This window comes from Hippopotamus amphibius, chromosome 12, assembly GCF_030028045.1.
Source record: "Hippopotamus amphibius kiboko isolate mHipAmp2 chromosome 12, mHipAmp2.hap2, whole genome shotgun sequence".
In the NCBI taxonomy this organism is placed as follows: Eukaryota; Metazoa; Chordata; class Mammalia; order Artiodactyla; family Hippopotamidae; genus Hippopotamus; species Hippopotamus amphibius.
In genome coordinates this window covers 11,978,572-12,000,778 of record NC_080197.1, presented here as the reverse complement: position 1 = coordinate 12,000,778, position 22,207 = coordinate 11,978,572, and the positions used below count along the sequence as shown (strand labels likewise).

The 22,207-nt window shown below is 39.5% G+C and overlaps 1 protein-coding gene across 5 annotated transcripts in view; it reads left to right on the top strand.

Moving 5' to 3' along the window:
• The window catches only part of CSE1L (chromosome segregation 1 like), a 40,833-nt gene extending 23,671 nt beyond the window's left edge, over positions 1 to 17,162 (top strand). For 4 of the 5 annotated variants that reach the window (XM_057702009.1, XM_057702012.1, XM_057702010.1 and 1 more), the window contains 14 exons: positions 7 to 209; positions 662 to 746; positions 2,916 to 2,977; positions 7,764 to 7,900; positions 9,045 to 9,148; positions 10,747 to 10,844; positions 12,125 to 12,275; positions 12,419 to 12,627; positions 13,045 to 13,142; positions 13,240 to 13,325; positions 13,775 to 13,856; positions 15,114 to 15,260; positions 16,033 to 16,264; positions 16,465 to 17,162. In XM_057702009.1, coding sequence (XP_057557992.1) covers positions 7 to 209; positions 662 to 746; positions 2,916 to 2,977; positions 7,764 to 7,900; positions 9,045 to 9,148; positions 10,747 to 10,844; positions 12,125 to 12,275; positions 12,419 to 12,627; positions 13,045 to 13,142; positions 13,240 to 13,325; positions 13,775 to 13,856; positions 15,114 to 15,260; positions 16,033 to 16,264; positions 16,465 to 16,554 — 1,784 coding nt within the window. In that variant the 3' untranslated portion in view covers positions 16,555 to 17,162. The remainder of the gene's footprint in view (positions 1 to 6; positions 210 to 661; positions 747 to 2,915; positions 2,978 to 7,763; positions 7,901 to 9,044; positions 9,149 to 10,746; positions 10,845 to 12,124; positions 12,276 to 12,418; positions 12,628 to 13,044; positions 13,143 to 13,239; positions 13,326 to 13,774; positions 13,857 to 15,113; positions 15,261 to 16,032; positions 16,265 to 16,464) is intronic. The other variant, XM_057702013.1, reaches the window with a different exon arrangement.
• Positions 17,163 to 22,207: the final 5,045 nt, after the last annotated feature.

The following is a 22,207-nucleotide window of genomic DNA, read 5'->3' as shown; positions in this document are numbered from 1 at the left end:
TTGTAGATATTGATACTAGACGCAGGGCTGCTTGTGATCTAGTACGAGGATTATGCAAGTTTTTTGAGGGACCCGTGACAGGAATCTTCTCTGGTTATGTTAATTCCATGCTGCAGGAATATGCAAAAAATCCATCTGTCAACTGGAAACACAAAGATGCAGCCATTTACCTGGTGACGTCTTTGGCATCGAAAGCCCAGACACAGAAGGTGAATCCTTTCAGCATATTTTTATTTCTAAATCACAGTTGTCGGTACCACAGAAGTCAAAAAGAAGTGATATGTTTCTGGTTATATAGCCTACTCTGCTAGATAATGTGTTAATTCTGATTAGAATTCATGTAGTCTCCAAAGATGGCTTTATATTGATGTATTAAGTACTGAGTTTCTTATGGACCGAAAAATCAACAGATGCCGCACTTGTTTCCTTAGCTGAGACTCAGTATATATAAAACGTGCTAAACTTAAATTCAGCTATTCTTTAATTTTGGAAAGTTTCTTTATTAATCTATTAAAATAGTCTTATTTATATGTAAGCGGTTTGTGTTTTGAAATATTCATCTCCATCTTTAACCTGGTTTTCTAAAGCTGCCTAAATTTCCAATGTGGTAAATAATTACAGATTTTTCATATTATTTCACTGTTATGAATTTGTTTTTTAGCATGGAATTACACAAGCAAATGAACTTGTAAACCTGACTGAGTTCTTTGTGAATCACATTCTCCCTGATTTAAAGTCAGCTAATGGTGAGTTTTGTGAACTGTTTTTCTGTTTTATTATTATTACTATTTTTTATTGGCTTCGTTGGGTCTTCGTTGCTGAACGCGGGCTTTCTCTAGTTGCAGTGAGTGTGGGCTACTCTGTTGTAGTGCGTGGGCTTCTCATTGCGGTGGCTTCTCTTATTGTGGAGCATGGGCTCTAGGCACGTGGGCTTCAATAGTGTGGCTCAAGGGCTCAATAGTTGTGGCTTTTGGGCTCTGGAGCACAGGCTCAGCAGTTGTGGCACATGGGCTTAGCTGCTCCGAGGCATGTGGGGATCTTCCCGTACCAGGGCTCAAACCCGTGTCCCCTGCGTTGGCAGGCGGCTTAACCACTGGGCCACCAGGGAAGTCCTGTGAAACGTTTTTGATACAACTTACACTATACCTGCAATTTAAAATTTTATGTATTTACTTGGCTGCGGCACCAGGATGTTTTAGTTGCAGCATGTGGGATCTAGTTCCCTGACCAGGGATCAAACCCGGGCCCCCTGCATTGGGAGCACGGAGTCTTAGGCACTGGAACACCAGGGAATCCCTGTACCTGCAATTTTTATTCGTATTGTTATTTTAAACTACAAAATGAGTACCGTTATGGCTTTGTATCACCACGATACTGAAAACAGTGGCTCCTATCCTTGTTGCAGTTACTTCTTTTATTGGATAAAATCTGTAATGGTTGCCCAGATCTTGCCCAGGTGAAATTAACTTTTCATGTAGAAAAGGTTGCTTATGTAGAAGGAAAATAGGAACAAGTGAAACTAAATTGTCAGTATATATTTCGTGTGTGTGTGTGTAAAATTTAGAAATTATACTTTGGTTTTGTCTTCTTTCTCATTTAAAAAGATGAACTTTTGGAAATTCCCTGGTGCTCCTGTGGTTGGGACTCCATGCTTCACTGCTGAGGGCCTGGGTTCAATCCCTGGTTGGGGAGCTAAGATCCCACAAGCTGTGTGGCCGAAAAAGAAAATAAAAATAAAATATTGGGTTGGCCAGAAAGTTCATTTGGGTTTTTCTGGGAGATACTATGGAACGAACAAACCTTTTGGCCAACTCAATAAAACTTAAAAAAAAAAAATGAACTCTTAAAAAGTTGAAGTAAATTTAAAGTACTTAAAACTAACAGATATTCAGGATACTTTCATATGTTTACAAAAAGTATGTTGATCAAGACATATATGTTCTTCTAAAACTTTGTGGAAAATTTAAATACACTGAAAAGTAGGGATAATATCATAAAGAACTTCCACGTTACTGTCATTCAGCTTCAGGAACTTTTAACAGTTGCCCAATATTCTATCCCTGTCACTAACTTGCTTCCCACGACTAACGCAAACTCATCTAGGGGGACTTGCCCTTTTTTTTTAATAATGTACAATTTGATTTTTTTTTTCTTATGAGTACTGTATATATGGCAATCCCAATCTCCCAATTCATTCCCACCCCCACCCCCCACCCCCACTTCCCCCACTTGGTGTCCATGTTTGTTCTCTGCATCCATGTCTCTATTTCTTCCTTGCAAACAGATTGATTTGTACCATTTTTCTATATTCCGCATATATGTGTTAATATACGATACTTGTTTTTCTCTTTCTGACTCACTTCACTCTGTATGACAGTCTCTCAGTCCATCCATGTCTCTGCAAATGTCGCAATTTCGTTCCTTTTTACAGCTGAGTAATGTTCCATTGTATATATGTACCGCATCTTCTTTATCCATTCATCTGTTGATGGGCATTTAGGTTGTTTCCATGTCGTGGCTATTGTAAATGGTGCTGCAGTGAACATTGGAGTGCATGTGTCTTTTTGAATTATGGTGTTCTCTGGGGATATTCAGGGGACTTGCTCTTGATTCAGAATTGCTTCAATTCTGAAAGAGATACTGTCGTTATTTCATGGTCCAAATCATTTTCGTTCAGTTACATAAGTAACACGTGTTCATTTGTAATGAAACTTAAAGGTAAGGGGGAAAAATTATTTATAAACCTATGAGAATTAATAGCTATATAGTAGATCATTATATAATTAACTAAGCTTTAATTACTTAACATTTTGCTGACCGGAACCATGTTTTCAAAATCCGATAATGTTGTCACTAATTTGGGACTAACAGTCCTTAGAATTTAAATTAACTGTGACTTTTTATTTTTTTGATAGTGAATGAATTTCCTGTTCTTAAAGCTGATGGTATCAAATACATTATGATTTTTAGGAATCAAGTAAGTAGCTTTTCCATTTATTTGTTCTGTGCCACTTAATCTCTTAAGAGTTTATTGTATACCAGCTTTTCTTCCCTTCTGCTGTGCAACCATATTTGATATCCTCATCTAACAAAATTAACAATTCCTGAAGAGCTTAGGATGCCAACCCATGATTAATTTTCCTCAGTTTCTCAAAAATATTGCTTTACAGTGATTTTATTAAAATTTGGGATCCAAACCAGGTCTACACATTGCTTATGGTTGATTGTGTCTCATGTCTCCTAATTTACAACAGGGGTCCTTCTTCCCCTTTCATATGCATGTTGTTTTTTGGAGAAACCAGTCATTTCTCACTCTACTTTTGGCTGATTGCATCCTCAGTGGTATAATTTACCTCTTGTTCCTCTGTTCCCTGTATTTCTAAATTGGTAAATCTAGAGGGTTGATTAAATTTTATTCCTTTGGCTGTTGGGGGTGGGGTGGGGAGCGTTGGCAAGAATTGTCATTGGTGTACTGTGTTTCATTAGGACATGTACAGTGTCTGGTCGTCCACTTTCAGTGATGATCATTGACACAGTTTTTAATTGAGATATAGGTAACCTGATATAAAAGTCACATTTTTAAAAGTTTACTTGTGTGGTTTTTAGCATGTTTATTCTTTTGCACAACCAACACCACTGCCTCAGATTATTATTGTTTTTTTAAATTTATTTATTTGGCTGTGTGAGGTCTTTGTTGGAGTGCGCGAGCTTTTCATTGCTGTGGCTTCTCTTCTGGAGCATGGGTTCTAGGTGCTCAGGCTTTGGTAGTTGTGGTGCGTGGGCTCAGTAGTTGTGACTTTCTTGGGCTCTAGAGCATAAGCTTAGTAGTTGTGGCACAGGGGATTAGTTGTTCCGCGGCATGTGGGATCTTCCCAGACCAGGGATTGGACACCTGTCCCCTGCATTGGCAGGCAGATTCTCAACCACTGCGCCACAGGGAAGTCCCCTTCATAGATTATTTAATTACAAATTTGAATGGGAAAAACAGCATAAATGTTCATGTGTTTTTCCCTTGTATCAGTTCAGAGAAATGAGTTTAGTACCTTACCAACCTCCCAGAGGACAAATGAGGGATTTTTTGACTAGTTGCTCCATCTTTGGCCAGTAGGAGCCCCATTATGTAGGTTCCTGTGTCCTCTTGACATAAACTTAGTAGCCTTTAACAGCTTCCCTTCTTTCATATCTGACAGAATATTCCAGGTTCATCTTGTACATTTCCTGCCCCAGACCTGAATTAGCCACCCTTGAAGGTGGGAAATTTTATTTAGAGGCCATAATCTAGGTGCTAGGGAAATTGGTTTTAGGCTCTTTCATAGGAGAAAGCCAGAAAATAAGTAATACCAATATTATTAATAAAGTAATAGTGCTGAATGCCATTTGATTTCTTTGTGTTATTTATATCCTTAGTATATTATCCTATTAGGCATGTGTAGTCAAGAAATACTGTGTTTAAAGCAACTTGAAATTATTCTTTGTGCATTTTTGCCACTAACTTGATAAATAATTAGATTCATTTGCTTGTGGGGTTTTTTATTTTGGTGGGGCAAGAGAAGGGTTACTTTACATGGCTTCAAAGTCAGGCAAGGTACAATTCAGAGGGGTCTAGCTTACCTCCCAGTTCCTTCTCTCTTCCTAAAAGTAACCATTTTGAGTTTTCGTTTATGTTTCCATTACTTAATTTTAAAAATATAACTTAATATTGTCCTATGTATATTTATATATTTCCTCTCCTCCTACACACAAGAGAATAAGCTAAACACACTGTTTTTCACCTTGCTTTTTTTCTTTTTTGGCTGCACCACCTGGCTTGCAGGATCTTCTGACCAGGGATTCAACCCAGGCCCATGGCAGTGAAAGCGCAGAGTCCTAACCACTGGGCAACGAGGGAATTCCAACACCTTGCTTTTTTTCAGTTAGCAAATCCCAGATGTCATTCCATTGTAGTATTTACATAGTTTCCTCTTTTTAAAAAAAAATTAATTAGCATAGTACTCTGGGTGGGTCTCCTGTGATTTACTCAACCAGTCCCCAGTATGTAGATATTCTGGGTGTTTTCTATCTTTCAGTTATACATATACATATATCCGCCCTTTTTTAGATTCTTTTCCCATATAGGCCATTACAGAGTATTGAGTAGAGTTCCCTGTGCTATACGTCCCCACCCCTAAATAGTTTGAATCCTGAATAAGAATTCGTGGATCCCGAAGTATTTAAAATAGTTTTACAACATAAATCTCCTTTATAAAACTTTATCTTCATATCATTCCCCATTTTGATCAATCACATCCATCCTCCAGCCAACTGTAGCACTCTGGACCAGAGAAAGGAAAACAGATCTACACCTGGGGCTGCCATTCGTGCAGGAGTACTCTGTTTCTTATGTTGGAAATACAGTGGGCAATTTTAAACCACCGAGTCCACCATCAAGTTATCTGTTACTGTCTGTTTGAAGATCTCACCAGAGAAATTTATTAACACCCACCCCCTAGGGAAGACATCAGTTCCATCAGTTCTACCTACTTCAGGGCTCAATATCATTTTGACAGTTAACTGTCTTGGAGAAAGAGTGTAGCTAACATTTACTAAGTTTTTACTGTTTGCCAAGCACAGTGCTGATGCTTATGATGGAGGTAAATCAAATCTCATTTAACTTATACACATTCAGTTATTGGGCCTCAGCAAAAAGAATGAAAGAGACAAATTCCACTACCTAATGCCTGTCAGTGAGCAGACACCCCCCAGAGTGGGGAGACTCCAATTCTACCTACTCTTCCCTCAGTCTCATCTCTTTTTTTAAATTGAAAAGTAATTGACATACTAATTTCAGGTGCGCAGCATGATTCATGTTTGTCTATATTGTGCAGTGATCACAACAGTAAATCTGGTTAACATCCATCACCATATACAGTCACAGAATTTTTTTCTGATGATGAGAACTTTTGAGATCTGTTCTCTATATGCAGTATAGCATTAATTGTAGTTACTGTACATTGCATCCTGGTGACTTATTTTATAACTGGATGTTTGCACCTTTTGATGCCATCACCCATTTCACCCACTCCCTGCCTCTGGCAACCACCAATCTGTTCTCTGTATCTAGGAGTTTGTTTTCCTGGTGGTTTTTGTTTTTTGTTTTGTTTTTTAAGATTCCACATGTAAGCTCACTTACATACGGTGTTTGTATTTCTCTGTTTCACTAAATATAATGCCCTCAAGGTCCATACGTATTGTCTCAAATGGCAAGATTTTCTTTTCTTATGCCTCAGAAATATTCCATCTGCGTGTGTATGTGCGCACACGCATGCACTGCATTTCCTTTATCCATTCATGCACTGATGGATGCTCAAGTTGCTCCTCCACATCCTTGCCATCACTTGTTATTTTTTGTCTTTTTGAGACTAGCCATTCTAACAGGTGTGAGGTGATACCACATTTTGGTTTTAGTTTGTATTTCCCTGATGATTAGTGATGTTCAGCACCTTTTTGTGTGCCTGTAGCCATCTGTATATCTTCTTTGGAAAAATATTCAGGGGAATTCCTGGTGGTGCAGTGGTTAGGACTCAATGCTTTCACTGGGGGCGGGGGTCTGGGTTCAGTTCCTGGTCAGGGAACTAAGATCCTGCAAGCCATGCAGCATGGCCAAAAAAGAAAGAAAAATATTATTTGGCTCTTCTGCCCATATTTTAATTGTATTGTTTTTTGCTACTTAGTTATATGATGCTTATGATTCTTAACACTATAAGTCACTTAGTTTTAATATAACCGGAGTGCGGGTCATTTTTGACTCCTCCTCGTACACTGCAGCCATTTTGCAAATTATTTTAAACACACAAGCAAAAATAGAGAATAATTTAATGATACGCAGATAACCACCACAAATCTTAACTCCAGGCCATAATTACTTAAACCTACACACACAATGGAGGCACGCAGTGGAGAGGCCTCCCTCCTCACTCCCATTCTATTCTTTCTCCCCAGAGATAGTTAATTCAGTGTTTTATACCCACATAAGTGATTATTTATGGTTTTGTTTGTTGCCACAAAAACTCTATAGTATTACGTAAGTTTAAGTTTTTTATTTATTTAAATGATCCCATACTATAGGTATTGGTCTACATCTAGTTTTCTTTTGTGTTTAACATTGTTTTTAGTAGATGTGTTAGAGTTAATTTTTAATAGCTGTGTAGTATTCCATCATAAGAATATGCCACAGATTATTTCCTGTGGGTGATTCTTCAGTTTCTTGATTTATAATTTTTATGTCTTTGACAGGTATCTACTAGGGTAACATGCAACCTTGTGAAGCTGTCCTATTTTTTCTTTTTTTTAAGCTGTTCTATTTTCAAGACTAATGGATATTCTAAAGTTTTAGAGGTTTTTCATGAAGATTAGTACATTTATGTGTATGCCTCCCCCCTTTTTTAAGAAGAGCAAATGAGGCACAAAGAGCTGGAATGGCTTTTCCAGGAAATACTTGCTAGTGAAAAGTATAGTTCCTAAGATTAATGAAATCAGTCTGCTTCTCCATATTATTATTTTACCCTAATCATAGTTTTATGCTCAGAGAAAAAGAACTGGAAAAGTGAATGTGAGTTGAACCGTTATGTGGAGGTAGAAGTTTTGATTTCTCATCTGTATCATCTCCATTGTAATAGTAGCTGAAAAAAAACACTTTTTAGAATCAGCAAGTCACTCTCTTCCAGTTGTCTTTTATTCCAGATAGCATCAATGAGATACAGCATGTATATTGTTGTTTTTTTCAGGTACCAAAAGAGCATCTTTTAGTCTCTATTCCTCTCTTAATTAATCACCTTCAAGCTGAAAGCATCGTTGTTCATACTTACGCAGCACACGCTCTTGAGAGACTGTTCACTATGAGAGGGCCTAACAACGCCACTCTGTAAGTATTTGATGTTGTATATTTTCTCATCTTGGGGTGGAGACCATTCTGTACTGGTCAGAGATATCTCAGTGTATTCATAATTTCATTAGTAGTTAGAAAAATAAATGTGTACATTTTACTCATTTATACTATGTCTCATTCCGAAAGAATTTGAGACTGCATGCCAAAGTAGATACATGATGACAGTAAAGTTAAATGGAGGAAATTGGAGTAAAGGTAAATAACTGGGGTGTGAGGTTAATAAACAGAAGTGTGTCCGAGGGGCCTGGACAGTAGTTAAAGAAAGAAACTCGCCAATTTTATGTGGAGTCCAGCAAGCAAGGCAAAGAGAGAAACTTGGTGAATTGAAGTGTCCATAATGTCCATGAGGTTAAAATGGTTATTCAGAAGGCATCTCAGAAGTGGGCCTTGGTTCAGGGGATAGTGTGTGGCAGCTGTGTTCTTAGCAACATCATGCAACAGAGTTATTGTCACCTGGCTGTTTCTGTAATCTTAGTGCTGAGACATGACACAGCTGAGTGAGAGTAAATTCTCTAGGATCCAAGGCAGTAGCTCTTATGGCCTGATCCAAGGATAAAAAGCTGAGGGTTGGGTGGTCTGCATGTCTTTCAGGCCTTTCTTCAAGTGTTATTTCTTGAAACTGAGCTTTGGGTAAGAGATGGAAAACACTCTAGGTTCTTTTCTTCATTAAGAACTTGAAGTACAGATATGCTCAGTGGCCAATTAAGGGTTGAAAGGTTATCCTTTAGGCAAGTTAAGCCAGTACCTGTCTTCAGGCCCAGAATTTATACAGAAAACAATTCCGAACTTGCTCTGCCTCCAGAAAGGCTAGATGACTAGGAGTCCAAGTTCTGCTCTCAGTGGTGACAGATGTGAACCAGGGATGACCTCAACAGCTTTAGATGATGTTGAGTTTGCCTGGTTTGGGGTTTGCTTAGTTGTTTGGTCCCAGATATGCCTTCTTAGAAACTTAACATGAGCACATGTAAAAGCAGTATTTTCCTAAGCTGTCTGCTGATTGTCAGTGGTGGGAGATGCTCACTTTTATGCCAAGAAGTGTGACCTAGTAGTTGCAAAGCATATTCCAAAGTAACAAGCTCAAGAGTTGCTAACTGACTGAAAGCTGTTTTTTTATCTATAGCTTTACAGCTGCAGAAATTGCACCGTTTGTTGAGATTCTGCTAACAAACCTTTTCAAAGCCCTCACACTTCCTGGCTCTTCAGAAAATGAATATATTATGAAAGGTAGGCCATTTCCCTGATGTACGGACTGTAAGTATCTAATCTCAGACTACAGGGGTGGTAAACACTCTGGGTTGTACTTCAGGTTATGTAGTCTATGAACCAGATACTGTTTGTCAAGAATTCGGTAGGTTTAGATATTTTTAAATGAAAAATATTGTTTTATTGTTAACAGTGTTTTCAGAAAAAAATTTTACTCTAACTTGATATAGAACTCCTGTTATTAAAGAAAAGGTAGCAAACTCCTTTTTTCTTTTCTTAGATTGAAATTCTTGAGGGCAGAGATGAGCTCAGACAACATTTATTGACCATATGTTCTGCTAGGTCTTGGTGTGAAACCTGGGTGTATTTGACAGACCCTGCCTTCATAGGCATACTGCCAAGGACACAGGCAGCTGTAACCATCTGCCAGGTGCTACGTTAGGAGAGAGTGTCTTGGTAACAGCTCTGGGACAATCTTGGTCTTATTTGTGGTTGCATTCCAAGAGTCTAGCATGGTGTAAGACTCATAGGAAACGCTTTATAAAGAAACTGTTCCCAAAGCGTCTGGCTTGGTTAGGACCCCTGGCAGGGGGTGTGCTGTACATGTGTTTCTGTGTAAGTGTGTATTTAGGTGTGTGTTTGTGTTTTCAGCACTCCGTTTCTCCCAGCAGTGATATGTAACTATTGTTCTTTAATTGTCCATTTATGTGAGGCAGCTGACTGGTCCATGGTCTCCATTGCTGTGTTCCTAGGGTATGCAGGAGCACCCAGTATGTAACAGCTTCCCAGTAAATACTGTTGTATGAATGAATGTGAGGATTCTGTGCCCGTCCAGAGGAGGGGTGCTGATCCCTCCTGTAACCCTCGGCTTTCTCTAGCAAGTGATGTCTAATCTGAGGGGCAGGATAGGTAGTGGTTAGCTACTTGGAGGGTGAGTCTGGCATCACTGCAACGTTTAGGAGGCAAGAGAGGCTAACTTTCTATCCTGTGTGCCTGTCATATAGTAGGTGCCCTACTTAGTAAACATCTGTTCTGTTTGTGCAAAGATAGCCATCATATATTTTAGCTTAATAATGTATTTGTGTCTGACGCCCAGTGTTTTTAGATGTCTATTAATGAGCAGTTAATTTCATAATATGGGCCCTCCATAGCTTTATTTGTATTTTTGGATTTTTCTCAGGCTGCTAGTCTCTCTTTTGAGGGGAGATGAGCAGATGGCCTTCTCTTTCAGCTTCTGGTAGGCTGTGACCATGTTTCTAATAGGCTAGAGGTAAAATTTCATGCCACTCAAAACAGAGTCCCTTACACCTGCTTCTCCCCATGTCAGTCCACAACTTTACCCACCTCCTTTTTGTCTGCCTCTTTGGTCACTTCATTATTTTTTATTGTCCCTTAAGCCTTCTGGAAATAACACTTCCCAACTAAATTTTGTTGCCAATCGTTGGCCTCATTTTAAAAGGAAGGGAAATTTAGATTATTTTTAAATGTAAAGAGCTGTCTGGGGGTTAAGAGTCTTAAAATTTTAGTTTATCAATCAGTGGACTTTTTTCTCCTCCTGATAATCACTGTTTTATTCTGAAGTTTAAACTGTTTGTTTTTGCTCTTTTTATATTTTACAGCTATCATGAGAAGTTTTTCCCTCCTACAAGAAGCCATAATCCCCTACATCCCTACTCTCATCACTCAGCTTACACAGAAGCTATTAGCTGTTAGTAAGGTAACGGAACCAGTTTTGAAAGTGCAGTTGCTTTTTAACCTAAATGCTTCAAACTGTTTGAGCCTCAGAACTCCCTGGCAGTCGGTCGGACAGGGAAAGATCTATGAATTCTTCTTGACCAGCAGTTAATGTATGATTCTGAAAGTGGGGTGACATAGATTGGAGACTTGGCAGCACTCACCTTTAAGTGTAAGCTCAGAAACTTTAACACATTTTATTCTCACTTTAAAAAGTAATGTGTTCATTGAAGAGAACTGAGAAAGTACAAATGATCTGAAATGATCTTAGATGAAAGAAGCAGGCTTTGCACCAAATGGACACAAAAGAGGCTATTCAGACTAATATAAAATGATGACTAAAGTCTTTTGTGTCTGTTCTTCCTGACTCATTTCCCCAAAAATAATGTTTGCTTTTTCCTTGATCCAAAATTTTACAGATATTTTGATCCATATTTAAATATTAATATCAAGTTTTAGAAAATAAAAAAATCAGTTTAAGGACAGTGAAATTCCTTTGTAGTTGCTTATTCTTAATTACTCTGTGAAAAGGAGATGAAGTTTTAGGAAGTATTAGAGAGGCTTTGAGAATAGTGATCAATTTTCCACTGAGTTCTGGGTAAGGGTCTTGGGCCTAACTTGGGTTTTGGGGAATTAAGAGAAAAGAGAATTAGGGCGTCTCCACTTTCACCTGCTGCTGTACACTCACACTCATCTTCTGAGTTCATTTGCTTTACATGGTAGTCTTCCAAGAAGGATTTTGTTTAAAAAAGAAAATTGAAAACTGCTGATATGAAAGGCCTGTCACTGTGCAGATATAGACATTGAGGCCCACAGAGGTTAAGGCTTGTCTGAGGTCCCACACAAGGCTCACGGCAGAGTCAGGCCTTTTATGTCCCTGCTTGTTTCTTCCACCACTGTTTACAGTGATGGCTCTAGGAGAGCACACAGGTTTAAGAAAGCTCCTTACAAGCGCTGGGAGTTGAGTGAGGCTTGTGTAGTCACTTCCCTGTGATTCTGAAGTATTAAGTAGGCTTTTGTCCATAAAAAATCCAAAGAGGTATTAGTATTATTTCATTTTCTGAATTTTAAAGTCACTATAAGATTTTAACACATATGCAGGCTTTTTAGTGTAATTTGTGGGTTTTTTTTAATATTGATTTTTAAAAAATGGCATCTCTTTTAGTGTGTTTTTGATAAGGTTAAATGTGTTTTAGGTTATTTTTAATATAGTCAATTGGATTCTTAGAGTCATAAGCTTGTTTTTTTCTTTTTTTATTTCAGAACCCAAGCAAACCTCACTTTAATCACTATATGTTTGAAGCAATATGTTTATCCATAAGAATAACTTGCAAGGCTAACCCTGCTGCTGTTGTAAATTTTGAGGAGGCTTTGTTTCTGGTGTTTACTGAAATTTTACAAAATGATGTACAAGGTAAGTAAAAGAAAGTTATTTTTTTTCTAGTTGAATAAAATTATTCAAGTGATTATAAAATGCAGTCTGCCTGAGATATGTGCCTTTTGTGTCAGAGCCATTAATTCTGAAGCTGACAGCTCTGTTTTTACTTTTATCAACAGAATTTATTCCGTATGTCTTTCAAGTGATGTCTTTGCTTCTGGAAACACACAAAAATGACATCCCATCTTCCTATATGGCCTTATTTCCTCATCTCCTTCAGCCAGTGCTTTGGGAAAGAACAGGAAATATTCCTGCTCTAGTGAGGCTTCTCCAAGCATTCTTAGAACGAGGTTCAAATACAATAGCAAGTGCTGCAGCTGACAAAATTGTGAGTCAGATTTTGATGTAACTATAATTTTGTAAGGTAACTGAGAGAAACAAGGGATGGCAGATTCTTTTTAATTTAAATTTTTTTTAATTTCTTAAACTTAATAAAAAGGGAATTAATTAGTAGAAAATGTTAATGTATATCTTATTAGAACTAGGTATCCTTTAGTTATTTATTTCTGTGGTGGAAAATTAAAAAATAAGAGCCAAATAGGTTAATTTCAAGAACTTAACTTTCAAGGCTTATTGTGGTAGGTTTTTTTCTTTTTTCCTTTACACTTCAGAAGTAAGAAAAAGAGAAAATGCTATTTAAATTATGATAGCATGCACCCTTTTCCAAAATATATCACCTGTTTAGCTTTTGGAACAGTTAATCCTTGCTCTTTAACTAATTATTATTTAATCTAATTTGTTGTAGCCTGGATTATTAGGTGTCTTCCAGAAGCTGATTGCATCCAAAGCCAATGACCACCAAGGTTTTTATCTTCTAAATAGTATAATAGAGCACATGCCTCCGTGAGTATGAATATAACCTCACTGTACACTTAATTGAGGCTTCTGTTAGATACTCAGAAAAATGCTGAATTTGTTGCTTTTTTATTCACTTCTTTAGTGAGTCAGTTGACCAGTACAGGAAGCAGATCTTCATTCTACTGTTCCAAAGACTTCAGAATTCCAAGACAACAAAGTTTATCAAGAGTAAGTAAAATCATTTGGGTGTTCCTACAGAAATAATGAAGGAAAGTGGCTAACACCCACTTTATATGTATTTTATATATGTACAAGTAAACTTTTTATCAGTTTAAAATTTTATATATAAAATTTTTTAAGATGTTTGTATTCTTCGAGCACTAAATCTGTTTCAGCATATTATGTTCCAAAGGTTAGCTTGTAAGTTTAAATATCAAAGCATTTTTAATAAATATTATAGGGAAATACAAATCAAAGACTATGTAAAGCCTTTTTCTGACTGTACTATAAAGGCAGAAATTCTATATGTTAAATTGTATTAAAAGGCCAGTATTGATGCCAAAGTTAGTCATTGGGATTTAGTGATTTGTGGATATTTCATTTGGCAGACTTTCACTAAACCACTTATTTCATGCAGTGAGTCCTCTGTATTGATACTTTGCATCTCCTTTCAACAGGTTTCTTAGTCTTTATTAATTTGTATTGCATAAAATATGGGGCACTAGCACTACAAGAAATATTTGATGGTATACAACCCAAGTAAGTCTGTTTCCATTATTATCCTGTTTTTAAAAGCAAAATATTTGACCTCTTAGTCTCTGTTTTATAGATGATTTTACTTAGTTCTTGATGCTCAGTGATCGTATCTTGTGGTTTCCAAAATATTCTTGGGGAGTTGGGAATTAGGAAGATGTTTGCAAGTATTTCCTTTACAACCCAAAGGTCCCCCCACCTCAGCCCCTGGCATTCTCTACAGCCAGTGTTCTGTGTCATATTAGATGGCTGGCGTTGTCTCCAGAGCCTGCCTCTGTTAGGGCCAACAGTGATTTTTCAAATGAGAATAGTCTGGATCAGTGAAATTTGGCCTTTGCCTTACTTAGTATATGTTGCATAAGACTGGAGTTGGGCAGCATTTCCCACTTACTAGGGAAAAGAAGGGTGTAAAAGGAAGGATGTAAAGGAATGATAGAGCACAGCTCCTTGGAGAAAGACTTCAGTTTAGATCTCTGCATCTATATTGTATCAAAAATAATTCAAGATTGACTGAAATGTAAAAAAATAAATTAACCTGAAAAGGACCAGAAAATACGCTTTCCAGCTGTAGGAAATCGTGAGTTATGCAGTGCTGGTGGTGCTTAAATTGGCATGGTCTTTCTGTAGAGCAAAAATATGCACTTGTTATCTAGATCATCAGAATGTCCATGTACTTTGATATCTACTGTTTCCACTTCAAATAATTTAATAAAATAAATTCTTAATAATTAAAGTATAAACAGAATTTTACACCATTTAGAATCACTAGAAACTTTACTTTGAGGATGTCTGCAGCAACACTCACAGGCCACATCATTTGTTTTAAAACACGCCATTAACATTTATATATGTACAGGTATGTGAGCATGAAAAGCTGGGAAGTTTATAATCCAGAAATATTAAAACTAGTTACTGCTGGATGGTGATTCTTTTTTTCTTCCTGTTTATCTGTTTTCTGATTTTTCAAAGATTTCTTGAGTAATTTGAAAAAACATACAAGACCAGAAAAAATGGTTATAACGATTTTCCTTGAGCATAGGCTTAAGGTAGTATTCACATAAGATGATGGCAGTTGGTCACAGAGTAGAGGTTTGATATTTTTGTTTTGTCATTTTTAGGTCTATCCCATTCAGTTGACCAAAATTAGCAGCCTTATTTGGTATTTTAAGGAGTCACTCTGTAAATAATATAAGTGTCTCACTGTTAAATTAGACTACCACTATAATTAAATATTGAGTGAATTTATTTTGCCTTGGTTAATAGAATGTTTGGAATGGTTTTGGAGAAAATCATTATTCCTGAAATTCAGAAAGTATCTGGAAATGTAGAGAAAAAGATTTGTGCGGTTGGCATAACCAAATTACTAACAGAGTGTCCCCCAATGATGGATACAGAGTATACCAAGCTATGGTAAGTACTTCATTCTGAAGTTTTTTGGAAATTACAGTTTCTTTCTCCTATGACTATAAAATTAACCAAGCTTATTCTCTTGGGGGCCAAGAGAATTGGGTTCTGACCTCAGCCTCCCCCCAGCAACCATCAGGTCCAAGGCATGACTTGTAGATTCTTCTGAGCCTACCTAGAAAGATCTTGTTTTCCTGATTAACTGTTTTTGTGGGGGAATTCATGGACCCCTTTGAGAGCCTGGTGAAAGTCCCTGGTCTAGGTGATCTCTAAGACTTTTATGACAGTCACTCCGACTAGACTGGCTTAAGTCTTTAAGAGGAGAAACTGAATAGGCCAAGAGAAGGTTTTATGTGCTTGTGCTTGATGTCTAGCTCGATGTGCAGACCTAGCTTTTCTTGATCCTTTGCCTCTCCCTTCCTTCTTATGGTTTTACTCAGGTAGCCTTTTCCATCAAGTGATGTGACAACTTGAAGCTTCTTTCTTCTAACTTAAAAGCATTGAATTGCCTTGGTTTGGCCTGACACACATGGCCTTGTAATTAGCCGGGCCTGGGTCACACAGCCAGCTCTGGGTAAAGACACACTGGGGTGCTGCGGCCAAAAGAATTCAAGAATGGTTTCTAGTCAGGTGTAAGCACGGTGTCATTCATACCTTCAGGGGTCACTTATTACTCTTGAGACTATGAGTCTATAGTTCTGTGTCTCTGAGGAAGTTGCTCCTTATTGTTTAAATCTTCAAAGTAGTTACTTAAACCTTTCGTCATCTCCCGACCCAGGACCCCTCTATTACAGTCTCTGATTGGCCTATTTGAGTTACCTGAGGACGACACTGTTCCTGATGAAGAGCATTTTATTGACATAGAAGACACGCCAGGGTACCAGACCGCCTTCTCACAGTTGGCATTTGCTGGGAAGAAAGAGCATGATCCTGTGGGCCAGATGGTGAATAACCCCAGAATTCACCTGGCACAGTCCCTCCACAAGCTGTCCACTGCCTGCCCCGGACGGGTGCGTGTCCTGGTTGCCATTCATCTTCCCATTTTTGAAGGCATGAAAGCAGCTGAGTTCCTCAGGGAGCCCTTAAACAATTATTGGTGATGGACTGCCCTTCCCGGAGCTGTGGCAGCTCCCCCATAGAAGGGTGGGGGTGGGGGTGTTGGCCTGCTGGGATCTCTAACAGCTGGAGGTGTGTTTTCCGTCTTCTGTAGGTTCCCTCAATGGTGAGCACCAGCCTCAATGCTGAAGCGCTCCAGTATCTCCAAGGATACCTTCAGGCAGCTAGTGTGACGCTGCTTTGAACTGTTTCTTGAATTAATAGCCCAGGATGGGGTGTAGACCCATGAGGACATCGTGTAGACGTCTGAGCACAGCTGTGTTAAAACAAAGCAAGTGTTCCTTTTGAACTTGTCTATTAAATGTTGCTTTAAGCTGAATCTTGAGCAAATTAGGTGGTTTGTGTGATCATGAATGTAAGTGGACGACTTTTTCAGTTTGCAGCTACAGAGACAAGTATTACTAGCTTAGTGTAGAACATCGAGTTGAGCATTTGCACTGTTTCAATAATTCTAACATTGTCTTGGACACGGACTGTGGAGACGTTTTTTCTGTTACTAAATCCTTTTGTTTTGAGGCTGTTTGTATTTCTCTCGTCCTTTGTGTTTTTGTCTGTTTCCTTAAGCTTTTATTGGAAATGTGAATAAGCAAAGAAATCACTTGTGTAAGTTGCCAAGAAATGCACATTTCATAGTTTTAAATCTGTAATCAGCAATAAAAAAAAAAAAAAACAAGCCCTAAGATATGTATTTAAGAACATCTTAAGGACAGGTTTTTGGTGCTGATATTTTTATAATGAAGAATTTCTTTAAATTTTTCCTCTCCTGGACTCCATAAAATCCTAACTTCTAAATAACTGAAACTCAGATTACTTAGTCTTTTTTACAAGGGAAAGGGAACAATTACTGCAGGTTTGGGGCTCCTCTATAAGAACTTTTCAGCTAGACCAGTTCCTGGGCGGCAGCATGAACTTTGGGTATAGATGGTTTCCTCTGTGAATTGGAAAGAAATGTTCTGCCTGGCTTCACAAGGCTTATGGGACTGCGTTAGACAGTGCAGACGTTTGCTCTTTTTTTACAGCATCTTTCTTCTCTGAAGATCAGAGGTTACTTGGAACTTTTCAAATGGTGACATCTTAGAATCTGAGGCCTGGGAGGAACCTACAGGCGTGGGTCCATCTTGGCAAAAGCTGCCAGTGTGGGTCCTCCCTGGACTGGGCCCAGGGGTTCCGTGGCCTGTCTTTAGGGGATAGAGGATCAGACTGTCAGCACCTGGAGAGGCACAGATGTTATGTATGCTGCAGTTGTCCATTTAGTGCAGTTAGACTGGAGTCTTATTCTGTGCAGGTTACATGGTTTTGTTTTTTGTTTTTCAGATCTCAGGCACCTGACTTGAATGCTTTATTTTCTTCTCGTGTTGGTTTTGTTGTGTGTGGCTTGAGAGATTTCCAGCTTAATCTAGTGTACTTGCACCAACCTAATAATTATTTTGGTTTTGACATAGTAATGGAAGCATTAAATCATAAATTACTACATGGCTTAAGTGGTCAATGGCAAATGGATATTGAGATAGCATTGAGATCCATTTTTAAATTACGAACATAATGTAATGCAGGTGAAAAGTCTGAAATGGCAAACAGAATTGGTGATGGTTTAGCGCTCAGATAAGCTCTTGTGTGTTTGGCTCTGCTTGGCTGAAGCTGCTGGTTAACAGTTATGTACGTGCGAGGCACATTTACTGTTCTGGAGGACTCTTGTTTCAGCATCTTGATCAGTCTTCTGAGTTTAAATTCTCCATTTTTTCCTTCCTCAGTTAAAACAATTGGAAGATGGTTTCTCTTTGTAAATGTACCTTTTAAAATAGTTTCTGAACAGGACGGCTGGTACTTCTGCTCTAGCACAATTCAAGAATATTTTGTTAGTTTTTTTAAAAATGTTTTAAATTGAGGTTTCTTACTCCATCTAAGGCAATTTTTATATCTAGCTTGTAAAGATTTTAAGAGATGGTAGGCTGACGTTGCTGTAGTGTATTTTTGACAAGTCTTAGTGACTGTTCCTCAGTGGTGGTGCCAATTCTTTGTGTATATGAAGAGCTGAGTTCATGCTTTGGGATCAGGCCAACTAGGTTTGAATTACACCTCTGCCACTGACTGGGGCCCTGAACAAATGACTTGACCTCTGCGCTTTTATTTACTCTTCTGAAAATGAGCATACTATACCTACCTTCAGGATAGTTTTAACAATAAAGTAACATGAAGTACTTACTTTAATTGCTTAAGTCAGGGGGTGGGGACTTGGCTGGGAGAAAGTGTTTGTTAAGGAGCAGTGCAGCACACGCCCTGTGTTACCAGCCTACGTAGCGGCCCTGGTAGGTGGAAGACTCTGGAGGAGTCCTGGCCTAGGCAAGGCCCTCACTCTCGGGACATTTTTAGATACAGGGCAAAGCTCCTCGTGAGAGCCCTGTGCTGGATCCACTGATTCCCCCTACTGTTGGTCATAGCTCCTCTTTTATAATTATATTTTCCTTGTGGAAAATACAGGAAAATATTTTAAAATAATGACTCATCCATAGTCCCACCTTCTTTAAGCATTTTGATTTTCTTCTTCCCTGCCTAAACAAAGTTTAGATCATTCTGTAAATATAATTTCATATACTTTTTAAAAAACCTTTTAACATTTTAAACATTTACTTGGCAAGTATAATTTTCAGCGGTTATATATACTTTATCATTTGAATATATCATTGCCACATTTTACAATCATTACTGGACATGCAGAGATTTTTTATTTTATAAATAATTCTTGAGGTGGACATGCTTATGTGCCAGTCTTTGTCTACATCTGTTTCCTGAAAATGGAATTATTGGGCCAGTTATCCTGTGGGAAAGGTTGTGCAATTTCTGTAGCACATCCCTACCCACACTGGGCGTTATTTCTTTTATTTGTGGGGCATAAAGAATTTGGCATTCGGTCAGACTATTAGCTGCATGTGGTAAAAGTCTAAGAGTAAATAAATAGGGCTTGTATCTGAGCAACAAGTCTCTGCCCTCCCGGAGGCAACACTTTTCAACTAGAACTGCCTATAATCCATAAGACCTCTTAGCTCCCTGCATGGCAGATAAGAACTCAGCTCACACCACTACTTCCAACCTACAATTTATAGTTCTTTTTATCCTTAGTAATAATCCTAACTCTTGTCCCATCAACTGTGGTCATCATCTCGAGTCCTCTGTATTGACAACAGGACAGAACATCTCTCCACCCTCCACCTCTACCTTCATTTTCACACTGTCACCGCAGATGGCATTTCATCCTGTCCTCTTCTGTGCTTCATCCATAGGTCTCTTTCAAGAGGTGAAAACGGATCAACAGTATGTGAACTGTTACAATGCTGTAGATAGTATTCAGAGCTGGACATGGTAGTGTGTAGAGATTATGTTTCTTTCTCCCAAGGCCCAGAGTTTTGACTTTTGCATCCCTCAAGAGAATGCTCTTACAGTCAAGGTCAAATGGATTGGTTTTTCCCCTCCTATTCCATCAGTTGCTCAGAGCAAGCCATGCCCCATTTTATCTTGTGATACATTCAGATACTGGTTTTTATTAGCTTTCTTCATTCTGAGTGTTTCATGGGATTCCTTCCACTCTTCTGTGAGATGTTCTTTTTACAGTTCACTGGCTCTTGTGGGCCAAGCAAGTTCTTTAGCTGAGTTGCTAGGACTCCTAGTTGAGCCTCCCTCTTCCAGTGTTTCACGGAAACTTGAGAACCAGATGTGTCTTTGGTCTGAGAACGTGATAGACCCAAATCCTTCCCTGAGAGGTAGAGGAACTTACCAGGTTGCACAGCTGGGTGGAACTGGGATTCAAACCAGGCAGCATGGCTTTGCAAAAGTTAGGAACAGCTAATCAGTTATAATAAAGGCGTGACTGTGTGGCAAACACTGTGAAGAACACACTGCCTCTGGACAGGCAGCTGCCCTCAAAAGAGGATGATGTGAGAGAAAAACTTGACAATGTGGAAGAAAGAGCCACCATAGACAGGTCAGGGAAAAGTTTCTCAGACCTCATGCAAAAGGAGAATGACTGGAGAAGTGGGACGCAAAATGAGAGGATTGTTTACCTTGCATCGGAAAGATGGTCCGTCTCCTCGCAAGCAGTTAAGAGTCAATCCTTCTGAATCTAGAGAGGGAAATGCTGCTCTCAGGAAACTGGATTTCTCAGCAGACGTCAGCTGAGAAGACAGATCCTGAACGTCTCCAGATGGGTCCGTAGGGCAGTGGGGAAGAACCTAGCACCACTCTCAGATAGAGTAGGGCTTAGCGTCCTAGGAACAGTCCCACTCCTGAGAGCCAAAGTTGAGCTGGAGCCAGCCCCACACAGAGGGCCGCCTCTGTCATGACTGCAGATCTCAGGCTGGAAGAAGTCCCTGCGATGGTGCCTGTGGAGAAACCTTCCCAAAAAGAAGCAGGGTGGGGACAGTGGACTAAGCCAGCTGCCGTAGGCTGAGCATTGCAAACCCCCGTCTTCCTAACAGGCTGTTGTGGACACTGTCTTCTGTCCCAAGGACAGACCGACTCTGGGCTGGGGCAGCAGACTGCAGGGCTGAAACAGCCAAGCCAAAGCTGTCTGCCCTCTGTTTAGCCACAGGCAGCATTTCTCAACATGATTCGAAGGATTCTGGGGTGTGTGCAAAGGAACAGCTACCATTTATAGTTGTATGTTTTGTATTAGAAAAAAATTGCTAGCAATCCATGGGTGTTACTACTTAGGACAGTTGTTCTCAAAGTGTATCTACATCACCTGGGACCTTACGAGCATTCTTGACCCCAGAGCTACTGCATCACAACCTCTGGGGATGGGATCCAGTAGCCTTTTAACAGGCCTCCAAGTGAGCTGATGCTCAAGCTCAAGCTGGTGAACAAGAACTTACGATGAAGCAAAGTTAAAAGTGAATCAGAAAGACACATGGGCATGACAAAAGCTGTGAACACTGTTAGTCTAAAGTTTCATGGCCTCAAAAGTGAGAAGGGATCGTGTTTTAAAGATACGAAATTAACAAACAGTGGCACAAAGGGTGGCAGATGTAAGACGGCTGTGGCAGGTAGGGCCCCTAGGAGTCACAGGCCTCAGTGAGCCTCTTCCAGAACTCATCCGCTCCCTCCAGCTATTGCTGACATGACGTGAGCTCTTGATCTCATGGAATCTGCCTCCACACTTTTTCTTGGGAGAGACTTGAAAGTGGACTAGGGTCTGCCGCCCAGTGAGGAGAGTGCTGAGAGCTGGACATGAGGATAGAATGAGGAAGAGTGCCCAGGAAAGAGGAAGGCTCTGAAATCTCCAGCAGGGAATTGGACAAATTCCTCTCCATCAGCCACCCGGAGTGGTGCGGCTGTAAAACTTCAAAGTGTATCTCTGGGCTGTAAGAACAATAGGAGGTATTGACTAAGCAGTGACAGCACTGCACACTCTGAGAGGCTACTTACACGTCAGTATTCACCCACCTACATTACAGCATCTTGGCCCTTCATGAGGTGATCTTATTTACAGGTGCTCTTCCCAGCACTGAAGCCTTATCCACGTGGAATCCACCATCTACCAAGGCTGCTCCTCATTCGGGGCCTTGGGAAAGTGTTACCTGGCCAAGGGGAGCAATGACAAAGGTTGTCAAACCACCTCAGGAAGAGGTGTTAGGCCAAGTCTGGGGCCACTCAGACTTTGGGGATTCAGAGGACATACTGGTTGCCAACAAAAGCTCCTGGCCTTAACTCCCCAAACTTAGCCAATATGAGTCCAAAAATCATGGTCCCTGGGTTAGAGAGGGTCTGAGCATTTCCAAGCTGGATTCAGCCTAACCTGGTTTACATTGTTCTTGTCCATGAACCCAAGGAGCCAATCGGACAGG